General features: G+C 54.5%; 1 protein-coding gene across 2 annotated transcripts; it reads left to right on the top strand.

Moving 5' to 3' along the window:
• Nucleotides 1-403: 403 nt before the first annotated feature.
• Nucleotides 404-19,602, top strand: LOC101978081 (uncharacterized). 2 transcript variants are annotated; one of them, XM_021720951.3, is made up of 5 exons: nt 404-5,397; nt 9,356-9,447; nt 14,273-14,399; nt 14,810-14,947; nt 16,555-19,602. In XM_021720951.3, the coding sequence occupies exons 1-5, from the start codon at nt 5,337-5,339 to the stop codon at nt 18,612-18,614; spliced, it is 2,478 nt and encodes an 825-aa protein (XP_021576626.2). In that variant the 5' UTR covers nt 404-5,336; the 3' UTR covers nt 18,615-19,602. The 2 variants fall into 2 exon arrangements, with proteins under 2 accessions (XP_021576626.2, XP_077893467.1); XM_078037341.1 differs by lacking the exon at nt 404-5,397 and adding an exon at nt 12,555-12,926 and having other exon boundaries at nt 9,365-9,447.
• The last annotated feature ends 2,352 nt before the right edge of the window (nt 19,603-21,954 follow it).

Genomic DNA, 21,954 nt, shown 5'->3' with positions numbered 1-21,954 from the left:
CAGCCTGAGCCACCTCTGAACCGCAGCGGCACGCGGTGTGCACTTCTCACACATTGGGGACCCCCCCGGTCCTGGGGTTGCCTAGGTGGCCCTGCTCGTCCCGGCCGACTGGCAGCGGGGGTCCAGAACGCCCACGCGCTCTCCCGAGGCCAGAGGACCACCCCTTCAGGGTGATGGCAGAGGTGCCGAGGCCGCGACCCAGGGGGCACGCTGTGCCAAGGCGGGTGGCCTAGGCGACGTCCCCACTCCACGTCGGGCGGGACGCGGGGCCGGCGGGGGCGGCGGGGGCGGCGGGGGCGGCGGACCCTCGCACGCCTCGCGGCTGCCGAGCGACCGTCCCCGCCGGCCCCGCGCTCCCCCCGCGCTGTCTAACACGGGCAGCCCCGTAGGCTCGGCCACGCCCCTCGGTGACGTAGGAGACGGGCAGCGGCTGGGACCTACACCCCGCCCTGTGACGACGGGCACACAGGTGCCCCGGCGTGCCGTCAGAGCCCGCTCGGAAAAGAGCTACCCAAAGCCTCTGCCGCCCGCAGACAGGGAGCCCTGACGCGAACGCGCCGCGCCCGGACTCCCTCTCCCGGCGGCCCCCGCGCGCGGCCTTCTGGGACTTGTGGTCCTCCACAGGCGGGCGCGCGGCCTTCTGGGACTTGTAGTCCTCCACGGGAGAACGCACTGCCTTCTGGCACGGCCGTCGGGCTCCACGGTGGGGTCCGGGTGGCTGGGTCCCTCGCGGGGCGGGGCCCGCGCGCCTGCCCGCGTCCCTTATGCGGCGCGTGCGGCCAGACGGCCTGTGCGCTGCGAGCGAGTCCCGCAACTGAGCTAGCACGTCTCTCCCGGCGACGGCCCGACGGGCCCGGGCGCAGACGCGCGCCACCGCCTCGCAGGACGTGCGCGGGAGAGCGGGCCGCGCGCGAGCGAGTGCGCGCGCGCCCGACGACGCGGCTGCGGGCCGCCCCGCCGTGAGCCTGGTGGTGTGCGTCTGGAGTGGTGGTGTGCCTTCGGAGTGCGCGAGTGCATGGGCGTCCTGGGACCATGAGGGTGTGCGGGTCTGCGTGGTCACGCGTGTGTGCCGCGTCGCAGGCCTGCGTGGCACGAGTCCGCTTGCACGCCGGCACGACGGTGTTGCTTCTGTGAGTGCGCGTGCGTGCCGGCTAGGCTGAGGTTGCTCACGTCCAGACCGCACAGCCTTGCTGGCGGTCAGCCCCCAAGAAAGCACTGCGCCGCGGAGCGACCCGAGCCCCACCACAGTCCCAAGACAGCTCGACTCCTCCAAACACAACCTGGGACCCAGCTCCCGACCCACGCTCAGAACAGCCCTGACCCACCCATGACAGCCCCCAGGACAGCCTTGAACCTGAGGGTGGCCCCCTAGGTAGCCCCCGGCCCTAGGAAGGCCCCTGTGGAAGCCCCCCAATCTTGAGGACTGCCTCCCCTACGCCCCCCGCCCTAAGGAAAGCCCACTGTCCCTCAGGAAGGCACCAGGCCGAGGACGGCCTGGCCTGAGGATGGCCCCCAGGACAGCTTCTGGCCCCAAGGACAGCCCCAGCCCGAGGACGGCCCCTGTGGACAGCTCCCGGACCCAAGGACAGCCCCCAGACCGAGAGGACGGCCCCCCATGGACAGCTCCCGGCCACAAGGACAGCCCCCAGCCCCAAGGACAGCCCCCAGCCCAAGGACAGCCCCCGTGGACAGTTCCCGGCCCCAAGGACAGCCCCCAGCCCGAGGACGGCCCCGTGGCTGGGCGCGGCGGGAACGGGTGGCGGCGTGTCGGACCGCCGCCCTGCTTGTGTCTGCTGAACGCCGCGGCGGGCGCGAGGGCTGCAGCCAGCCACTGCCGCGCCGTGTTAGGGACCCCAGCCTCCCCCGACGCGACTAGCCGCTCACAGGCGTTTCTGAGCCGCGGGACGACTCGGTCCCCTGATGTCCCTGGACACCAGGAGAGAGAAGAGACTGAGGAGACGGGGACCGGCCCAAGGAGGACGTGGTGCTTCCTCCAGGACAGGCAGCCTGGCCGGGTCAGGAGGGATCTAGGAGCAGGAAGGTCGGGTCTGGGAACCGCCAGTCTGGTGGGGGATGGAGGAAATCTTCCAGGACGCTGGACAGATCAGTTGGGGACCAAAGAGGCCAGTTATCCCCTTTCCCTGATGGGGGCACAAGAAGATGATTTGGGGGGAGACTGAGGATACTTTGGGGAGCATGGAGCTGGGAGCCCTCAGGAAATGTTCTGGCTAGGCAGGACTCCTATGAAGTGCTGTGGGTGAGGGGCTTGGATGGGCTTGGGGCTCTGCAGTGGCTGTGCTCCAGTGCAGTGAGCCGCCCCTGAGGGGACAGACAGGGGATGCTGTCCAAGGGTCTGCGTTTGGGGGATGCCTTGAAGTTCCAGGATGTCCGTCTGCAGATGGGCTGTGTGCATGTCTGTGCCTGCATGTGTGTGGAGGGATCTGGGCGCTCACCGACAGGTCCAGCTTGAGCAAGTGGGTTCTCAGTTTCCCTGGAGTGTATGTCAGGATGTATGTGTCTGTGTGCCCAGGTGTGCCTGGTCATTATCTGAAAATGTGTGTCCAACAGTCTGGGATTCCCCTAAGTTTGAAGCTGTGTTTGCACATGTGTGAGGGTCTGCCAGTGGGTCTCCGTGACTTTTTAAAAGGACCTGTGGGGCAATGGGAAGTGCCTGTGAGTTTGTCAAAGTCAGCCGTGAGTCGGAGAGTGCGCAGTCTGGGGAGGCTCATGTGTGGGAGTGCATGGCCTTCCTGCCAAGCCTAGCCCTTGACCTGTAACCACCTGGCCAGGGGTCTCTGGCCAGGGGTCCCTCATTTCAGTATGAAGCTGTGTGACCTACACATCTTTTTCTTCAACAGCAATTTGCTTTTCTCTGGTGACTAGATGGGGTGGGTTGGAGGACAATCATGTGAGACCCAGGTGAAGACCTCAGTGATGGGGACATGGTGCAGGGAAGCTGGGGACCGAGTGGAGGAAGAGACCCCTTGACGCTCAGCCCCGCTAACAATGAAAGTGAAGCCAGCCGTTCCTCTGCCTTTCTCTGCTGTAGGCACTGTGAATTCTTTGACAGGCATGCAGACGTTCAGTCTTCATATTTAGTCATTTTGGTTCTCGTTTCTATGGAGTGGAAAGCTAAAGTATGTATAGAGGGTTCAATGACCAACCCAGTATTCAGATCACTGAGCAAAGTACAGAACACCTACTTTAATTTGAATTTCAGACAAACAAAAATTGCTTTTTAGTAATTATCAAATATTGCATATATAGGACATACCTCTACTTAAAAGTAACTTATTAAATACATTTTAAAAATAGTTCTTTTGCATAGGTGTGTCCCAGGCACTAACAGGGATATACCTACCCTTGAAAACTATGCATCTTTAATCTGAAAGTTGTTTTCAGTGTGGACCTTCTATTTTTATTTACTTAATCTGGTAACTCAGTCCCAGAGGTCTCTCATCTAGTGAGTGGTAGGCTGGGAACCATCCCCCTTCCCTTCCAGACAGACCTTGCCACCGTGATGATGGTGGCAGAGCACTCCCATCTGAGCTTTCCAACACCCAGCTTTGTTGCAGGACGGCTCCTCCCCCAAGCAGTGCATCAGGGGCCACATGGACTGGCCCTTCCGTCCTCATGGTGGGCCTGCAGAGTCATATAACACCCCGCTTCAGAGTGGGAGGCACCCAGGCAAATGTAGCAGGGTCATTTGCCCCAGGTCCACGTGAAGAACCTGATCAGCCCCTTTTCCTTTATCACAGTAAAACACCTAGAGTCGACGATACAGCAAAGAGGCTCATTTTGGCCCAGAGTTGGGGAGGGGGACATCCCAAAAGCATGGTGCACCTCTTGGGAAGCCCCCTTGGCTGCATGGATCATGTTTGGAATGCCTGTGTGTCTCTGTGTGGTCTCTCTCCCTCCCCTTGAAAAGGGCTCAATCTTAGGGGCTCCAACCTAATGACCTAATCTTCTAATCACTTCCCAAAGGACTTATCATTAAACATTATGGTCAGCTTAAGTTTCTACTCTCTTGATATAATTACCCTAAGACTTTGAGGCTCAAAATCCTGCATGAGGGCTGGGGCTGGGGCTCAGTGGGAGAGCACTTGCCTAGCAAATGTGAAGCACTGGATTTGATCCTCAGCACCACATAAAAATAAATAAATAAAATAAAGGTATTGTGCAAAAAAAAAAATCCTGCATGAGTTTGGGGAGGACAAACCACATTCAAAACATAGCGGGAACAGAACTGGGTCTGAAGTTGAGCCTCTTAAGTCTGCAGTGTCTTGTTCTGAGCTACTATGTTGTCTGTCACTTTAGTTTCTTAAGTCTGTTTTGTTTGTTTGCTTATGGCTCCAGGAATGTAACCCAGGGTCCTGTGAATGCTTGACAAGAGCTCTACCACTGAGCATACCCCAACCAACATCATCACTGTAGAACAGGGTCAGAAAGACGGGAATTTGAATGCTCACTAAGAGCTGCCTTCACTGAGCACTGGCTATATTCTAGGCACTAGAGGATGATTTGATGTGCAGTAAAATGAGTTTCCCCTTCAGAGCCAGATTACATGCATAATTGTCAGCTTAATAACAATCTGAGAGTCTCCAAAGATAATGGCATTTGTTTGGGAATTGCAGCACACTGCAGAAGGAAGGCATCTGCCAACAGTGACTTGTGGACATATTAAAGGTTGAAGCAAGGGGAATTTTTATAAGCAGAAAAGGGAGAACTTTACATGAGCTACTGGGATACAGAGTGCCTTGGTCAGAGACCTGAGGTGAGAGTTGGCTGTATCTCGTTGGTGGAGGTGCCATTGTGAGCAAGTGTTCTGTCCAGAGCATCTTAGGCTGTTAAAGATGAACTTGGTTATGGAATTCTGTGCATTTGGGCAAGGCTTGCAATGCATGGGGTATGTGTACAGCAAGAGGAAATTTCTTGTGGGCTTTAGAAAGTCCTCTAGAAAGTACTTACCTCAGTACTTCCCTGGCCAGGGCCTTGAAGAGTTCTCGGTAACTTCCTGGCTCTCACTCTGTCTGAGTCTGACAAGAATTACTTCATCTGGGTGTCAGCAGCATTCACACATTTTTTCCACCTTTTGCTTAGAGAGAAGAGACCCTCTCCAAGTCCCAGGCCCTGCAGTCCATGACCCTGTCTCTGCCAAGTGCTCTCCACAAATCAGCTGGTTGATTTTCTAGGGGGAGGCCCTGCTGACGCTTAGAAGACTTGGGGAGGTGACATCTCCTGCCTGAGGGCCCCAGCTGCTGCGTGAGTGCAGAGTTCCAGCTCAGGCCACCTGCTCCTCAGCCCTCTTCCCAGGAGCTCTGCCTGCGGTGCACAAAATGCCACGTCAGCGGCAGCGTCGTGGCTGCGTCAGAGACAAGGAGACCTCAGATGACAGAGGTGAGAGACTGGGGAAGTGGGCAGGCCTGGGAAGGGCTTCCAGGGCATGCTGAGCCAGCCTGGGCTCCAAGCCACTCTTCCCTCTTGCTTTCCCTGGGGTGGAAAGGGTCAGAGGCTCTCCCAGGTGGAACCCCAAGGCATTCCGGTCATAGGGATGAGTCCTGGTACTTCCTTTGGGGTGTGTCTGGGGAGCTGAGGTCATCAGGACGATCACTGTGGCCTAGTGGCCCTGCCTGAGCTAGACTCGCATCCTGCTGTCTGGCCAGGGGTGGCAGGGCAGCAGGTTGGAGATGCTGGAAGCCAACCAGAGGAGATGGGGTGCAGAGGCAGGCAGGAGGTGACCTGGGCTCAGTCCCGTGAGTCTTGCTGGTGGGTTGGCTGTGATGCAGATTCATACAAAGTTCAAAAACAGCACAGAGAGGTCAATCACCTGTGTGCCTTTGATCCACTTTTCCCTCATGGTTGTGTCTCACTTGATGGGAACACATCAAACACAAGAAGTCAGTATGAGGAGGGTGTGTGCAAGATCGCTGTCATGTTTTCACATTTACAGCACGATGTAACCGTTATTGCTACCAGAGAGAACTGTTTCTTCAGCACAAAGCTCTCCCTATCCCATCAAAGCCTCCCGTGCCCACCTGACTCCTGTCCTGTCAGAGCCTCTCCCACCCTGCCTACCTGAGCTCCCTGTCCTGTCATAGCCACGCCCACTCTGCCCACCTGACTCTGTCCTGTAAGAGCCACGCCCATTCCTGTCCACCTGACTCCCTGTCCTGTCATAGCCATGCCCAACCCTGCCCACCTGAGCTCCTTGTCCTGTGATAGCCACACCCACCTCTGCCCCCAGACTCCCTGTCCTGTCAGAGCCACGCACACTCCAGTCCACTTCAGCTCTGTCCTATCATAGCCACGCCCACCCCTATTCACCTGACTCCCTGTCCTGTCATAGCCACGCCCACCTCTGCCCCCCACCCCAGCTCTGTCCTGTCATAGCCACGCCCACCTCTGCCCCCCACCCCTTGTCCCTTCATAGCCACGCCCACTCTGTCCACCTGAGCGCCCTGTCCTGTCAGAGCCACGCCCACCCTGCCCACCTGAGCTCCCTGTCCTGTCAGAGCCACGCCCACCCTGCCCACCTGAGCTCCCTGTCCTGTCACAGCCACGCCCACCCTGCCCACCTGAGCTCCCTGTCCTGTCATAGCCACGCCCACCCTGCCCCCTGACTCCCTGTCCTGTCACAGCCACGCCCACCCTGCCCACCTCAGCTCCCTGTCCTGTCAGAGCCACGCCCACCCTGCCCACCTCAGCTCCCTAACTCTAACCCTAACTCACCCCTGCCCACCATCAATTACTCCTCTGTTCTCCCTCTGAATTTCGTCATTTAAAGAATGTTCAATGGGAGCTTTTCAGTCTGCGACCTTTTGAGGTTTTCCCTTTTTTTTTTTTGCTCTGCACCGTGTGCTTGAGACCTGTCTTAGCTCTGTTGCACATAGACACTTCACTCCTCTTTATTGCTGGCTGGTAGTGTTCAAAACAAAACTGCAAGTCTGACATGGTGGCACACTCCTGTAATCTCAGCTATTCAGGAGGCAGAGACAGGAGGATCAAGGTGGAGGCCAGCCTCAGCAACTTAATGAGACCTGTCCCAAAGTAAAAAATGAAAAGGACTAGGGAGGTGACTCAGTGGTAAGGCACCCCTGGGGTCAATCCCTAGTACCAGAAAAAAAAAAAAACAATTTCTTTTTCAACAGATTTCAGTGGCTCTTGTTGGCCAATTAGAATTGGGTAGCATCTCATGTAAAGACTCAGGTCTCTGATGAAGGGAGCAGTGGGAAATCACTTTACAGGCTGCAAAGGTGAAGAAGCAGAAAGGGAACAAAGTAAGCCCTTTTGTTCTTTTCAAAGCTGCTTGACTTCCGGGGAAAGCAGAGAGATTTCCTTGTCAATCTGGTTGGGTAGGGGCCTCTGGTGAGCTGCTGCTAATGTCCTGGTGTGGGGAAAGCGCTGGTTTGGCCTTGACTTCAGCACATCCAGCGTGAGGGCCTCGGTTCTGTTTGGTTGGGTCTGTTGGACCTCCGCGGGAGCTGGGTCCACACACGTTGTTCCCAGGAAGCGCTCCCCAGTGGACTCCCGCGGGCTTCCTTTCGGGGCTGCCCGAGTGGGCTCAGGTTCTCCCTGCTGGGGTGAGGGTGCGCAGCTCTAGGCTGCCGTGTGGACATTTCATCTCTCTGGGATGGTCCCCAGGGTGGTGACCCGTCATTGGTCGCTTGGCCAAAGGAGGGTCACGTGGCATGTTGCCGTGCTACGGAACCCGAGACTGCTTCCTCTGGGCCAGAAAGGATGCTCCTGCGTGGCTGCCACTCCACCTGCCCCTCCCAGGCAGAGGTGCCATAAAACACAGGAGATCTTCAAAACGGACCCATTATGCCACCCGGAGGCCCTGGTGCCTTTCCCCAGTCACCCTCTGACTCCATCACCCACATCTCCCTCAGGCTCACAGGATCCAGGCCCTGGAGCCTTTCTTTGCCTTAAATAACCCGACTCAAGCCTTTGCACCTGCTGCCCCCTCTCTAGAATGGGAGATGGAGAAATTCAGGGGAGTGAGGAGGTACAGGGAAGTGGGATTCCAGGAGGTGAGGAGATTCTGGGAGGTGGGAAGAGTCTTGGAGGTGGGGAGGGTGAACTGCTCCCCCATCCAACTCAGGGAGGGCGGGTCTTTCTAGCTTTGTGGTCCTGGGGGCCAAGATCAAGGCCAAACCCAGTGGTAAGAACCACGTGTATGATTTAATCTGGGAACTAAATCTTCTTTTAACATTTTCAACCTAATGTTTTGATGGGAAAGGGTAAACAGATGTATAGAGGTCTGTATCTCAGCGGGCCTCTGGTTGCACAGGTCTCTGTGTGTCTCAGCTCCTTGGAATGATGCCCCTGAGAGGCGTCCGCTTCCCTGTATGTAAATCTTACCTAAACTCAGGCGAATGGATCATGAGCTCTCCCTAAGGACACGCCTCTAAAAATGCTTAGGAGGGAAGGAACTGCAGCCTGCGACCTGCTGTGGACTGCACCAGACTCTAAGACGGACTGACAGAGGGCAGAGGAGACCTGACCACGTGGACGGCAGGATCTTAGTGGTGCCGTCAGGGGCATGCATGGGGTTTCCTGGGCATTTCCTCCTTCCCGTCTGCCTTGCAGAGTCAAATGTTGTGATGAGGAGGGAAAAGATTGCACATGTGTTGCCTTTGCCGTCAAGAGTAACCTGGCCTCTGCTTCCTCAGTCCCCAGGTGCTCCCCAGAGGCAGTACCGTCCAGTTCCTGCAGGAAGCTCTGGGCACACACAAACAACTACACATGTGTGTCTGTTACCACATATTTATGAACAGTTTTTCCATACAGGTGGCAGTTTAGCATGCATGCCATCAGGGGCCTTGTTTTTGGTTTCTTTTGCTAGAGTTGCTATGAAAGGTCTGCACCCAAGCACAGAACCTGGTCCATCCGCCTGGGCTCCTGTCACTTCTCTCATTGCTGAGGTGTTTTTTTTTTTTTTTTTTTTTTTTTTTTTTTTTTTTTTTTTTTTTTATTGTTGGTCGTTCAAAACCTTACACAGTTCTTAATACATCATATTTCACAGTTTGATTCAAGCGGGTTATGAACTCCCAACTTTACCCCGTATACAGATTGCTGTATCACATCAGTTACCCTTCCATTGATTCACATATTGCCTTTCTAGTGTCTGATGTATTCTGCTGTTAGTCCTATTTTCTAATATCCCCCCTCCCCTCCCCTCCCCTCCCCTTTTCTCTCTCTACCCCTTCTACTGTAAATCATTTCTTCCATTTGTATTATCTTGTCTTACCCCTCCATTACATATTTCTTGATATATCATATTTCACATTTATGGGTGAGTTTTCCAGCCCTCAGAAGCCAGGCTGGCCTCATGACTCTCCCCCTCCTCCTCCAGCCCTGCCTCCGAAGAGTCCGAGTCCTACCCCAACCAAGCTTTCCAAAAGGAAGGGAAGACTGCTGGCCACGTCTCTACCGGCCTGGAGCAAGGTGAGCTGATGGCTTCCTCAGTGGCCAGAGGCCAGCTCTATTTGGAGAGGGCAGTTATGTTTCTTGCCCTCTCTGCCCAGCTGAGACCCTGCTCTAGCTTGGTGGGCACTGCACCCAGAGGAGGGTGGTTTTCCTGTCTTCCCTGCCTCGGGTTTCCTAATTCCTGTCTCTGGTCAAATGCTACCTATCAGGCGGGGGACACAGCTCCATGGTGGAGCCCTAGTCCATTTTGGGTGACACCCTGGGTACATTCCCATCACTGCAGAACAAATGGGTCACTTAGTCCATCGCTCTCTACCCCTTATCCTGCTTCCGTTCTCCAGAGGAAGCTTGCCACCCACAGTGTGCTGTTACGTGTCCATCCGCTGCTGCCCCACTACACCTGGGGAGGACAGGAATCTCATCTGTTGTTCACTGACAGAGCCCTGGCCTAGGAACGGCCGGGCTGAAGAGTGGACCGAATGCACGGGCAGCAGTGTGAATGCAGGCAGGGAAAGAGGATCAGTGGGTGGAGGCCGGCAGCTGCCCCCTCCTTTCTACACTCTTTTTTTTTTTTTTTAAGAGAGAGAGAGAGGAGAGAGAGAGAGAGAATTTTTTAATATTTACTTTTTAGTTTTCGGCGGACACAACATCTCTGTTTGTATGTGGTGCTGAGGATCGAACCCGGGCCACACGCGTGACAGACGAGCGCACTACCACTTGAGCCACATCCCCAGCCCATCTACACTCTTTTTTTAAAAAAATTTTTTTTGATATTTATTTTTAGTTTTCGGTGGACACAACACAACTCCATTTTTTTAATGTGGTGCTGAGGATGGAACCCAGCGCCCCCAGTGCCCTGCGCATGCCAGGCGAGTGCGCTACTGCTTGAGCCACATCCCCAGCCCCTCCACTCTTGATCTTTCCTTGCAGACTCCTGTCTGCCACCCACTTTGTGTGAGGCAGGTCCTGTCCCTTCTCCTGGTATTCCTCTAGCCAATCAGAGCATACTATGCCCAGGACCACAGTGACTGGCTGAAGGCCAGGCATGTGACTCAGTCTTGGCCAAGGAGAATTGGTTCTGGGACTTGTAAGGGACTCCAGGATTGCCAAACAGGTGGAAATGCTACACTGATGGCCCTTATGGTGAATGAGAGGCTGGAAAGGAGATCCAGAGAGGCAGCCTCTCTTGTCACACCAGCACCACCTTCAGAAGCATCCCAAAGGACAGAAATGACTTTCCTGTTAGTGCCAGCAACACTCCTCCCACACAAACACAGAGAAAATATATGTGCATATTATGGAAATAATTTAAAACTCACAAGAAAAGCGCAACACTAGTAAGTGCACGGGGCTTCACCATCTGTTAACGTTTCTCCTATTGGCCTCGTCCTCTGCACTCTCTATCGTGATACGTACATTACCTTCAGAACCACTGAGCACAGAGTGCACACAGCACCTGCCCCAAACACTTCTGTCTCTCCTAAGAGTCTTCTCCTACATAACCCCAGTACTGTTATAACCTTCACACGTTTAACATCGGTACAATGTTTTTAATCAAAACTGCTCTCAACATTCCTGACTTGAAAATGTGCTAAATGCCATCCACCTTTGCATTCTCTCTTCTCCACGGCAGGACTCGGTCTGTGGCAGTGTTGCAATTAGTGGACATGAAGAAATCTCCTTGAGTCTAGAAAACCTTGTTGGCCATTTTTGGCCTCTTATGACACTGATATTTTTGAAGACTACAGTCACTGCTGCATTTGGGTCTGGGGGTGCATTTTTCTTTGAACTAGACTGATCTTATGCATTTGTGCCCAGAATAGAGGCAGGCACAGGTAATGCTGTGCCTGCTTAGAGCCTCACATCCGGGTCTGCATGTGGCCTGTCTGTCATCGTTGGTGGCTGCTCATTTTGATCCTGGTCAAGACAGTTTTCTATTTTCTCCACTGAATACTTTCCAGTTTTCCTCATTCCAACTAACAGGCCATCAGTGAAGAGGCACCATTAGATCAAGCCATAACCTAGGGGTAGGGAATATTCTGATTGGCCCATGGTGAATCACATGCCCACCATTTAACCAAGCAATAACGGGGGGTGCCGGACCCTCATTGGTCCACCCTGGGCCATGTGCATGTCCCTGAAGTGGAAGGGGGTGTGTGTCTTTGCCTGTCCCACAAACCAAGAAAGGGAAGCCTGGGGGAAGGCTGTGGCTCTCGCCTGGAAGCACCTTCCCTCCAGGGCCTCTTGGCAATGTGTGGACCTGTTTCCATGGCCACACTCGAGGGGACATGCTACTGGCAGCTAATGGGTGGAGGCCAGGGGTGCACCCACAGTGCTCAGTCAGAATGAACTGGCCTGAGTGGCCATGGAGCCATGGCTGAGGAACCCAGGGCTGGCGAAGGATGGTTCTGCAGAGGAAGAGGCACAGAGTAGAGACCCAAGTCTCCCATTCACTGATGCCCCCCAGTTAGGGCCCAGCCCGGCGAAACCATGAGCTTAGACTCTCACCTTGGCCACTATCCACTGTGTGGTCTTGGGTTATTTCCTGAACTCCTCTGTGCCTCTCAGCTCCCTCATCTGTCAATGGGCTGGTCACAGTAGCCCATCACAGGGTTATTACAGGATAGAGAGTGGATTGTGCAGTTCTTGGAATATGCCTATCATGTAAGTGTTTGCAGGTAAACGATGGGAAATTTTCCAGTTTGGGAAAATTGATCCTCTTTGAGCCCCTTTTCTGATCACAATGAGTGTAGCGAGTTGTGGAAGTGTTCCTGCCTCTGTTCTTGCAAGTGGAGAAATAACAAAAGTAGCTGAGGACTCGTGAGCATGCATGTCAATTACGTAAAAGAGTACCACAATAACCCCTGAGGAGAGTACAGACAGAAATCAATAGACCTGCCCACCGTTTACCAAGTGGTGGCTCTGAGGCAGATGCTTTATCTAGGAAAAGAAGTGGGGATATTTTTACAACAACAGATAGTTTCAGCAACTCAGCTAAGGCGACAGCGTTAACTGGCAGCTAGCGAGTTTACGGAACTTATCAAGTGACGAATGTTGTTGGGGCTCTTCCCTTACTGTCTAATCCCCTAGAGGCAGTACTGTTAGCTCTTCTTCCCATCCTGCAGATGTGGAAACAAGGCACAGGAAGCCGCCTGTCCAGGGATCCCAGCAGGATGTGGCCCGCTGCCCTGCGGCTGACCTCCCTGCCTCTCCAGCCTCCTCCTGTCTTGAGCTCTCTGCCTGCTCCACCCTTCACCTCCTTCAGGGCCCACTGCTCTGCTCTGCCTCGCAGACTCCTCTGTCCCCGGAGACTCAGCTCGGCTGTCATCTTCTCTTTCAAGCCTTTTCAGAGTTCCCCAAAATGCGTGCACAGGTGTCCTCTGTGCTCCTGGGCATGCGCCGCTCCTCCAGCACCAGCCACACTGCATCCAGGTGTCCCTGGGCTCTGTCCATCTCTCTGCTCCCTGCCCTGAACCGCGAGCCCAGGAAGGACACAGGTTTGGCTGCCATCTTCTGAATTCAGGAGCTACATGGGTAGAATGAGTTACTCTCCACTCAGGGATGGTCCCTGTGTGAACATCCAGGGTGTGTGGGGGGGGGCAGTGACCACTACATGGGGCTCACCACCCGTGCTCCTTTGATCCTGTTTCTCTCCCTAGGAGGTCGAGGGGGGCTCACCCCATGTCAGTTCACATTCTGCCCCAAGTAAGTGGGGATATGGGAAAGGAAGGACAGCTTTGGTCCTTCTAAAGGCAAAGATGGATCTGTCACTTCTGCTTACACCCATTGGCTAGAATGTAGTCACAAGACCCTATCTAGCTGCATGGGATGCTGGGAAATGTAGTCTTTGGGCAGCCATGCATTCACCTATAACTTTTATTTTTAGAACAAAATCATAGGCATGTTGTGTCCATCACAGCTCTAGTCTGTTAGATTAACTTATCCCCAGCACCTGGCAATGGTGAATACATGAGTAAACTGGTCTCCAAGTCTGCATCCATCTCCCACTGCCTAGGATCACCCACACTTAAACACTACTTAGAATAATAACGAGCACTGACCATGATACCCGTGCTTATCCACTCAATCCTCACAGTAACCCAGGAGGAGAGGTACTGTTGTTATCCCTGTGGAAGCACAGAGAGATTGCATCACTTGCCGAAGGTCACACAGCTAATTAAGTGGCCAAACCAGGAGTGAAACCCAGGAAGTCTGGCTCCCGGGTCTGCTCCTAACCATCCTTGGTATCTACATCACAGATAGGGAAACTGGGAGTTTTCCAGATGGCCAAATGATGACAGGCAGGAGTCTTCCAGGCATTGATGTTCCATAGCATGCACTCACCTCCCAACCCCACAGGAACACTGGGAACATACCGTAGCAGTTGTCTCTTGACATGGCAGCGCTGCACAACCAACAACAGAAATTCAGGAACACCTACCAGAAAGGGTTGTTTAGGAGGCTCCTTCCTAGGAGCAGTCTGTGCACTCTGGGTGTCCGCTGGTCTAAGCTGGCTCTCCAAGGGCCTGGAGGACTTAGTGTGGCTCTACACATCTTGCCAGCTCCAACAGGCTGACCTGGGCATGTTCTTTCTCCTGGTAGCAGTAGAGGGGCAGTAAGAGTATTGCCAGTTATCAAAGTGTTTTTTCAAATTTCTGCATATATCACCCTTTACCAACGTCCCACTGGCCAAAGCAAGTGCCATGGCGGGGGTAGGGTGAGGAACAGGCGCCTGCTCACCGCCTGTGGCCATGCGGGATTTGGCACACCTTTGCACATGCTCTCTGGGGCCAGGGGAGGGACCAGTCCCTGGGTGAAGAGCCGCAGGGCTTTGGTATTACAGGAACCAGTGGTCTTCAAGGATATAGCCCTGTACTTCACCCAGAGCGAGTGGAAGCTGCTGAAGCCTGCGCAGAAGGCCCTGTACAAGGATGTGATGCTGGAGAACTACAGCAATTTGGCCTCCCTGGGTAAGGACGGCCTCCCCGCGCCATCTCGATTCTCAAGGGCTCTGAGCTTTACAGAAGGCCGGGGCATGGCACTGGCTTCCTCCTTTCCCGGCCCAGCTCGTGGTGGTGCCAGCCGGGTGCTCGGTTCTAACGGGCTGGCGGCGGCGAGGAGGGCGAGTGTTGGCTTCTCTGTGATTGGAGCTGGCTGGAGTCACGTCACTCGGAGCCAATCCGAGTGGGCGGACGTGGCCTGGGCTCTGCTCCTGAGCCGGAGCTCGAGGGGTCCCGCCGAGGTGCGGGCGGCTGGGGGGGGCGCAGGCCAGCCCCGGCCGCGCCCGCTGGGGAGCACCCTCTGCCCGCCTGGGCCTTCTGTGCCAGCACCGGCGTGGCGAGGACTTCTGGGCGGCCTGAACCTTCTTTCTTGTGTGCAGTGGGGTGTCATGTCTTCAAGCCGACATTGATCACCAGGCTGGAGCAGGGCATCGATCCCACCCTGGAGGACAGACCGGCCCCCGGAGGCCCCCCGCGAGAGGAGGCCAAGGGAGGCGCTGCCAGCGCTGCCTCGGCAGGTGAGCTGGGGGACAGGGGGGACAGGGGGCACTGGGTGGCCCCGCGGCCGGCCCGACTGGCCTTGGGCGGGCTCTCTGCTCCGCGAGTGCTGTCCTCCGTTGGGTCTCCCTTAGGGCTTCAACCAGAACCTTGAAGAGAGGTCGGTGGCATTTTCTTAGTGTTGGTTGGTTTGTACATGACCTTCATCTTTTCAAATGTCACCGGTTCACAACCCTCTGTGGACTTAGAAAAGCCCAGCACATGTTTGAACAGCACTGTTATTACCCACCATGGTCTGACCTCAGAGTGTGGAGATGTTTTTCACTAACTCGTTTGTTCCATTGTCCCAGATGTGAAGCAGATAAAACCAAAAGTAGTATATAACAGACAACATAATTATTTGATATATTATGTAGCACAATTAGATTCTAAAATATAATTATTTAAAATATAATAATGTTAATATAATCCCTCTTTAAGGAGCATCACTTATTGTTATTTGTGAAGACTCACAAATAACAATAAGTGATGCTCCTTAAATAGTGATCCTCTTTCACACTCCTGCTTCTGCTTCCCCAGTTCCAAGTTCTGGTTACTTATCAGCTACCCAGTAAGTCTTGAACTTTCTGAACCAGCTTCCAGGGATACATCCCCTCACAATGACTTAAAGGAGAAGTATGAGTGCTGACAAGAATGTGGTGTTGGGCTTTGTTGTCTGTTAGAGCCAAGCAAGCCTGGGCAACTTGTAAGCAAGGTCAATCCATTTCTCCTGCTTCTGAAGCCTGCATGTCCAGGTGGAGGGTGCCAGCATGAGAGGGCCTCCCTCAGGGGGCAGGCTGCCAGCCTCTTGAGGTCCTCACATGGTGGATGGAGCCAGAGAGGTCTCTGGCCTCTTGTCAGAGCAAAAACCCCATTCACAAGGGATCCATCCTAATGACCTAAATTATCTCATAGGGGCTCAGGTTCTGGTACCTTCATTTTAGAGATGGGGATCTCAAAATGTGCACTTTGGCCAGACATAGGCATTCACTCAACAACAGCACAGAGCGCAGGATGCCCTAGGCTGCTGGTGGCAGTCCACGTGGGCGGAGCTGTGGAGGGGGAAGACCATTAAGCAGCACACACAAACCTTCTCAGCCCCCGATCACTCTTCCTGGGTAGACTCCAGCAGACATGCATCTGTGTTCACCAGGAGGTGTGCTGCAGTGTTCACAACAGCTCTGTTCAGAATGACCCCAAAGTGGGGTCTACCCAAGTGTGTTTCGGCATATCACACGATGAAATACTATAAGCAGGGCGAGTGCATGGTTTACACTGACAGGAGACAGTACTGATGAATGTCACAAAGGAAACATGGAGTGCAGAAATACAGACGCTAAAGGTATGTGAGAACAGGCCATGCAGACACGTGTGGTTAGGGGAGAGGGGAGCGGTGGGAGGGCAGCTGGGCTGCTGTGAGCCTCACCTTGGCCCTGTGAACGGGAGTGTGCTCACTCTTGAGCACTAACCAAACGGAGCACTTTTTATCTGTGTATGAACTTTGTATATGTGTTACATGCTCCAATAAAACACTTTAAAAGCAAAACAGCAACATAAAACGGATGTTTGCATCCTGAATCTCTTTCAGGCAAGAAGACGCGGCGTAAGTCAAAGACAAGACCGAAGCCAGACAGTTCGAAGACTCTGCTACAGGAGAAGATAGAGAGAGCCATCCAAAGGGCTATCGCCCAGAGCGCGAGGGCAGAGAGGGCCTCAAAAAGGGCCTTGAAAAGGGCCTCTGAAGAGGCCTCTGAAAGGGCCTTGAAAAGGGCCCTGGAAAGGGCCTCAGAAAGCGAGGACAGGCCATCTCCAAGTCACCAGAAGGCCGGCCCCAGCCCAGACACAAGAGCAGGCAAGAACGTCTCTGCTGCTGAGAAAGAGCATGAGCCCGTGGCCCCGAAGGAACCTTCGACTCAAAAACCAGGAAACTCAGCACCAGAGAGCGTGTCCCCTGCTGAGAAAGAGCATGAGCCTGTGGCCCCGAAGGAACCCTCTAATCAAAAGCCATCAACCTCAGCACCAGAGAGCGTGTCCCCTGCTGAGAAAGAGCCTGAACCCGGGACCCCAAAGGAACCTTCGAGTCAAAAGCCATCAACCACGGCACCAGAGAACGTGTCCCCTGCTGAGAAAGAGCCTGAGCCCGTGGCCCCGAAGGAACCTTCGACTCAAAAACCAGGAAACTCAGCACCAGAGAGCGTGTCCACTGCTGAGAAAGAGGATGAACCCATGGCCCCGAAGGAACCTTCAAATCAAAAGCCATCAACCTCAGCACCAGAGAGCGTGTCCCCTGCTGAGAAAGAGCCTGAACCCGGGGCCCCAAAGGAACCTTCAAATCAAAAGCCATCAACCTCAACACCAGAGAGCGTGTCCCCTGCTGAGAAAGAGCCTGAGCCCATGGCCCCGAAGGAATCTTCAAGTCAAAAGCCATCAACCTCAGCACCAGAGAACGTGTCCCCTGCTGAGAAAGAGCCTGAACCTGGGGCCCCGAAGGAACCTTCAAGTCAAAAGCCATCAACCACGGCACCAGAGAGCGTGTCCCCTGCTGAGAAAGAACATGAGCGCGTGGCCCCAAAGGAACCTTCGAGTCAAAAACCAGGAACCTCAGCACCAAAGAAAACCCGTCAAGGAAAGAAGACCCCAGAAAAAGGCACTGGTAAGAAAACACAAAGTGCCACGGGCTCCAAGAAAAAGCCTCAGAGCCCCCGGAAGGGTAAGAATCACTTTAAATGTAAGGAATGTGGAAAAACCTTCAACCAGACCCTCCACCTGGTGGAGCATGAGCGAATCCACACGGGAGAGAAACCACATAAGTGTGACGTGTGTGGGAAGTCCTTCAGACACAGCTGGTACTTTTTCACCCACCGCCGCATCCACACGGGGGAGAGGCCCTACAAGTGTACGGAGTGCGGCAAGGCCTTCAACAGCAGCTCCACCCTCAGCAGCCACTTCAGGATCCACACCGGGGAGACGCCCTTCAAGTGCAATGAGTGTGGGAAGACCTTCAAGCAGAGCACGAAGCTCACTCGCCACCGCAGGATCCACACGGGGGAGAAGCCCTACAAGTGCGAGGAGTGTAAGAAGTGCTTTGGCCGCAGCTCGTCCCTGACCGAGCACAAGAGGATCCACACGGGAGAGAAGCCCTACTGCTGCCGAGAGTGTGGGAAAACCTTCAGAGTCAACTCACACCTCGTGGAGCACCGCCGGCTCCACCAAGCAGAGAAGCCGCACAAGTGTGAAGAGTGTGGAAAGCACTTCCGGAACCGTGCTCACCTGACAGAGCACAAGCAGATCCACGTGCCGGGAGCCCGCGAGGACTGTCCCGAGTGTGGGAAAGCCTTCCCCAGCAAGGCAGCCCTCCTCAAGCACCAGAAAAGCCACGGGGAGGACTCCTTGCACCGGTGCCAGGGCTGTGGAAAGGCCTTCCGGTGTAAGTCGAGCATCATACGGCACCAGCGGCTGCACGCGGGGCAGAAGCCGTTCGTGTGCACCGAGTGTGGGAAAGGCTTCACTGATAGGACCACCCTGAATAACCACCGCAGAATCCACGCCGCAGACAGGCCGGACCCCTGCGCACAGTGTGGGAGGACCTTCAGGCACCTGGCCACCTTGACGCTCCACCTGAAAATGCATGCTAGGAAGGGAAAGTAAGGCCTCCTGGCCCAGGAAGAGCCCTTGTCCAGAACTAGCCCAGAGCCACCAGCAAGGTCCGACCAGGGAGACTGTTCGAGTGGACACTGCCTGGTTTCCATCTGGCTTTACTTCAGTGGTTCCCCATGGGCGGTTCCTCTTCCCACAACATTTGTGCAGTATCAGGAGATATTTCTGATTGTCCCTACCAGGACGTGCTACTGGCAACTGGAACCTGTGGATAAAGGCCGAGTACACAGAAAAATAATCCTACAACATGACGGACAGGCTTCCTCACCTTCCAAAGATAAAGAACACCCTGCCCAGCTCAAGCAAAAGCCCTGTGGGTAACTGAGTGTGAGAGGGCATTCTGGCAGGTTCCTGTGCTGTCCCACACAGTGACCACTAATGTGCACACCTACATGTAGAGGAATCAACATGGAATAAATTCTAAATGCAATTTCTTCAATGCACTGACCACCCATCGGTGTCGGTGGTCCGTGGCTACCGTGTGGACCTTGGAGATGAACAACACCCCCAGCATTGTGGGAGGTTCTCCTCAGCACTGATCAAGATCTCAGTTGTCAGAAGTCTCACATGGGATGGTCCCGAGGACGTAAGAAAATGGGTGACACTTAATTTGTGTTTTCCTTATAGTCAAATGTAGGGTTTTATAAATGGCTTCAGGAGAGTGTCCGGGGCCCATGAAGCTCTGGGCACTATTCGGATCTTGAGCTGGCTGGTTCTCCACCCATGGGACACCTCCCTGTGGCCAGGAAAGAACGGTCAGCAGATGGTTGACAGTGTTGATCATAAAGGCCAGCCTTTGGGGGGCCCATTCTGTCCAGCACAGGGCTGAGCTCTTTATCTCAATTGTCATAGCCTGCATCCTATGAAACAGGAACTGTTATGGTCCCCGGTGTTTAAGTGAGGAAACCAAAGCTTTTGAGAGCTTTTGCTTTTTAAAAAAAATTATTCCAATTTTGTACATAAACCAAAGTTTTTGCTACTTTTATATTGTACTCTTTCAAATTGACACAGTTTGAATTTTTACTAAGTATGCCTTTAAAAAAAAAAAAGTGAGCTGGGATGTAGCTCAGTGGTAGAGCACTGGTCTAGCATGTGCAAGGCCCTGTGTTTGATCTCCAGCACCACGGGGGGGGGGGGGGGGGGGGGGAGGTATATGTGTTTGCATTTCTGTGTAGATGCCTTCCAGGGCAGAAAGCAGCTTGGATCTGGGCTGGCGGGACCTGACACAGTGAATACATCTGAGGGTGGACTGGGTGGGTGCAGCCCACATGGGCAGGTGTCCCGTGCACCGCCACACGCTCATCAGCAAATCGTGTGCAGTTGCTTTCCTGCTCAGGAAGGCAGCATCCAGCTGCTGGGACAGAGACCAGATGGCCCACATCGCAGGATATATGTACTCTTTGCCCCTCGATAGAAAGCTTAGCTGACCACCTCCTGAAGGTCTGAAGTGAAACAGGGAGGATGTGGTTGACTGTGCAGCAGAGGCTGGAGTCTCATGCTGGTGACCATCAGTGTAGAAGGCACTGGGCACGCACCCACTGCCCGCCTCCTAGGTGAGTCTCTGTGTGCCTGTGGCCGTGCGTGTGTGCACCTTTGATGATGTGTCATGAAGACCACTTTGTTCTGCGTGCCTGTGGCTGTGGGACACTTTGATGACAAGGGTCATGACACCACTTTTTAAGTGCAGCACTGGTCCTTCTCACCTAACGATGTCAGTGGAAACCTTCTAGGTCAATTTCATTAGCCATTGTGGGGTGCTACCACAGCAGGAAAAGCCACCGTGGTGGCCAGGCAGCGTGGGATGGCTTCGAGCTCTGCCACTTCTTCCTTTTTCAGGCCCTCAGAGTGGCTTGCTGGGGGACAGTGGAAAGTCCTGGGATGCGGAGCCTGTGGCTTTGCACCTGTTCCAGAGCAGCCTGCGGAGTGGGCAGCCAGAGTCCAGCGGTAATAGCCTTTTCCAGAACAGTTGCCTTCCACCCCTTCTTGAACCTCAGAGGGTGTGTGGAGAGGCGATGTGGAGGATCCCCAAGGACTTCAGTGAGAGCCATTTCTGGCTCTGTGTACATTTTCCAGGATCCTCTTGGTTGCAAATAATATTAACCCAATTCACAGTAGCTGAAGTGAAACCAACGCAACTAAAGGAAATCATGGACATGTGCACCTGGGGTCAGGTGCCTTGCTTGGAGGACCTTTGGCAGACCTGAGACCTGAGAACCATGCAGACAAGACTCCTTCCATCTCCCATTTCTGCAAGTCTTCTTCAGACCTTCTTTTGACAGAAACCTTCTCTATAGCCGCAAGCTGCCTCAGTTCTCAACTTAAGAGGAAAGAGTTTCTTTCTCCCGAAATGAATCTTCAAGAGTATCCCTGTGCAGAGACCTTGGGAGGCAGGGATCCTATTTGCCCTTTGTTGTCCTTGAGCCATTGCAATGAGCATGTATCACTTTTGTAACTTCTAGAGGAGGTGGGGTACATTCGGGAGGGGTAGTAGGGAGTGACTGTTGTAAGATCCCCTGACAGGGACAATGCTTCAGGAATCTGGGGGTCAACCTGGAGGAAGGGTTGACTCTCACTCTCTAACAATAAATTGTGGCCAGCACATACACTGCCTACCCTGTCTCAGGCATGTCTTCATCCCTAGGGTACAGTGGGAGGGTGGGCAGTTCTCTGTCCTCTGCTCCCTTCATCCTGGAGCCTGGGAGATGCACTGAACAAGGCCTGCCCAGGGCCTGGGTCCAGGGATGGGCCTGTGGCTGGGGCTCTGAACAGCTGCCTGTGCTTGGGCCTAGGCACCAGTGAGGGAGAGGGATTCTGCTGCAGAATGGCCATAAAGGCTCAGTGGACTGTCATGGGCAGAGGCCAGCAAACTGGTAGAGGCCATACAGATGATCTTGGGCAGAGGGCGATGACCCTGAGCTAGGCTCAGGGATGGCGAAGAGGGTGAGGGATGTGCCACATGCCTCATCTGGGCCCAGGGACCACAAAGAGAATGAAAACTGGACAGTGAGAAGGGTGAGGGACAAACCTTCAGCAAGGTTCTGAGGCTGTCCCTCCCAAGACCTTGCCCTCATCCCAGGCTCCGCGCCTCCATGGCCCTGCCCTCAGGCCCCTTCCAGGCAGGTTCTGGCTCTGCCCCTCCCGTGGCCCCGCCCTCAACCCAGGCTCCGCCTCTCCCATGGCCCCGCCCTCAGGCCCCTTCCAGGCAGGTTCTGGCTCCACCCCTCCCGTGGCCCCACCCTCAACCCAGGCTCCGCCTCTCCCATGGCCCCGCCCTCAGGCCCCTTCCAGGCAGGTTCTGGCTCCACCCCTCCCGTGGCCCCACCCTCAACCC

This window comes from Ictidomys tridecemlineatus, unplaced genomic scaffold (genome assembly GCF_052094955.1).
Source record: "Ictidomys tridecemlineatus isolate mIctTri1 unplaced genomic scaffold, mIctTri1.hap1 Scaffold_761, whole genome shotgun sequence".
NCBI classification, from domain to species: Eukaryota; Metazoa; Chordata; class Mammalia; order Rodentia; family Sciuridae; genus Ictidomys; species Ictidomys tridecemlineatus.
Note: the sequence above shows the minus strand (reverse complement) of the source record. Positions and strands in the feature narration are given on the sequence as shown.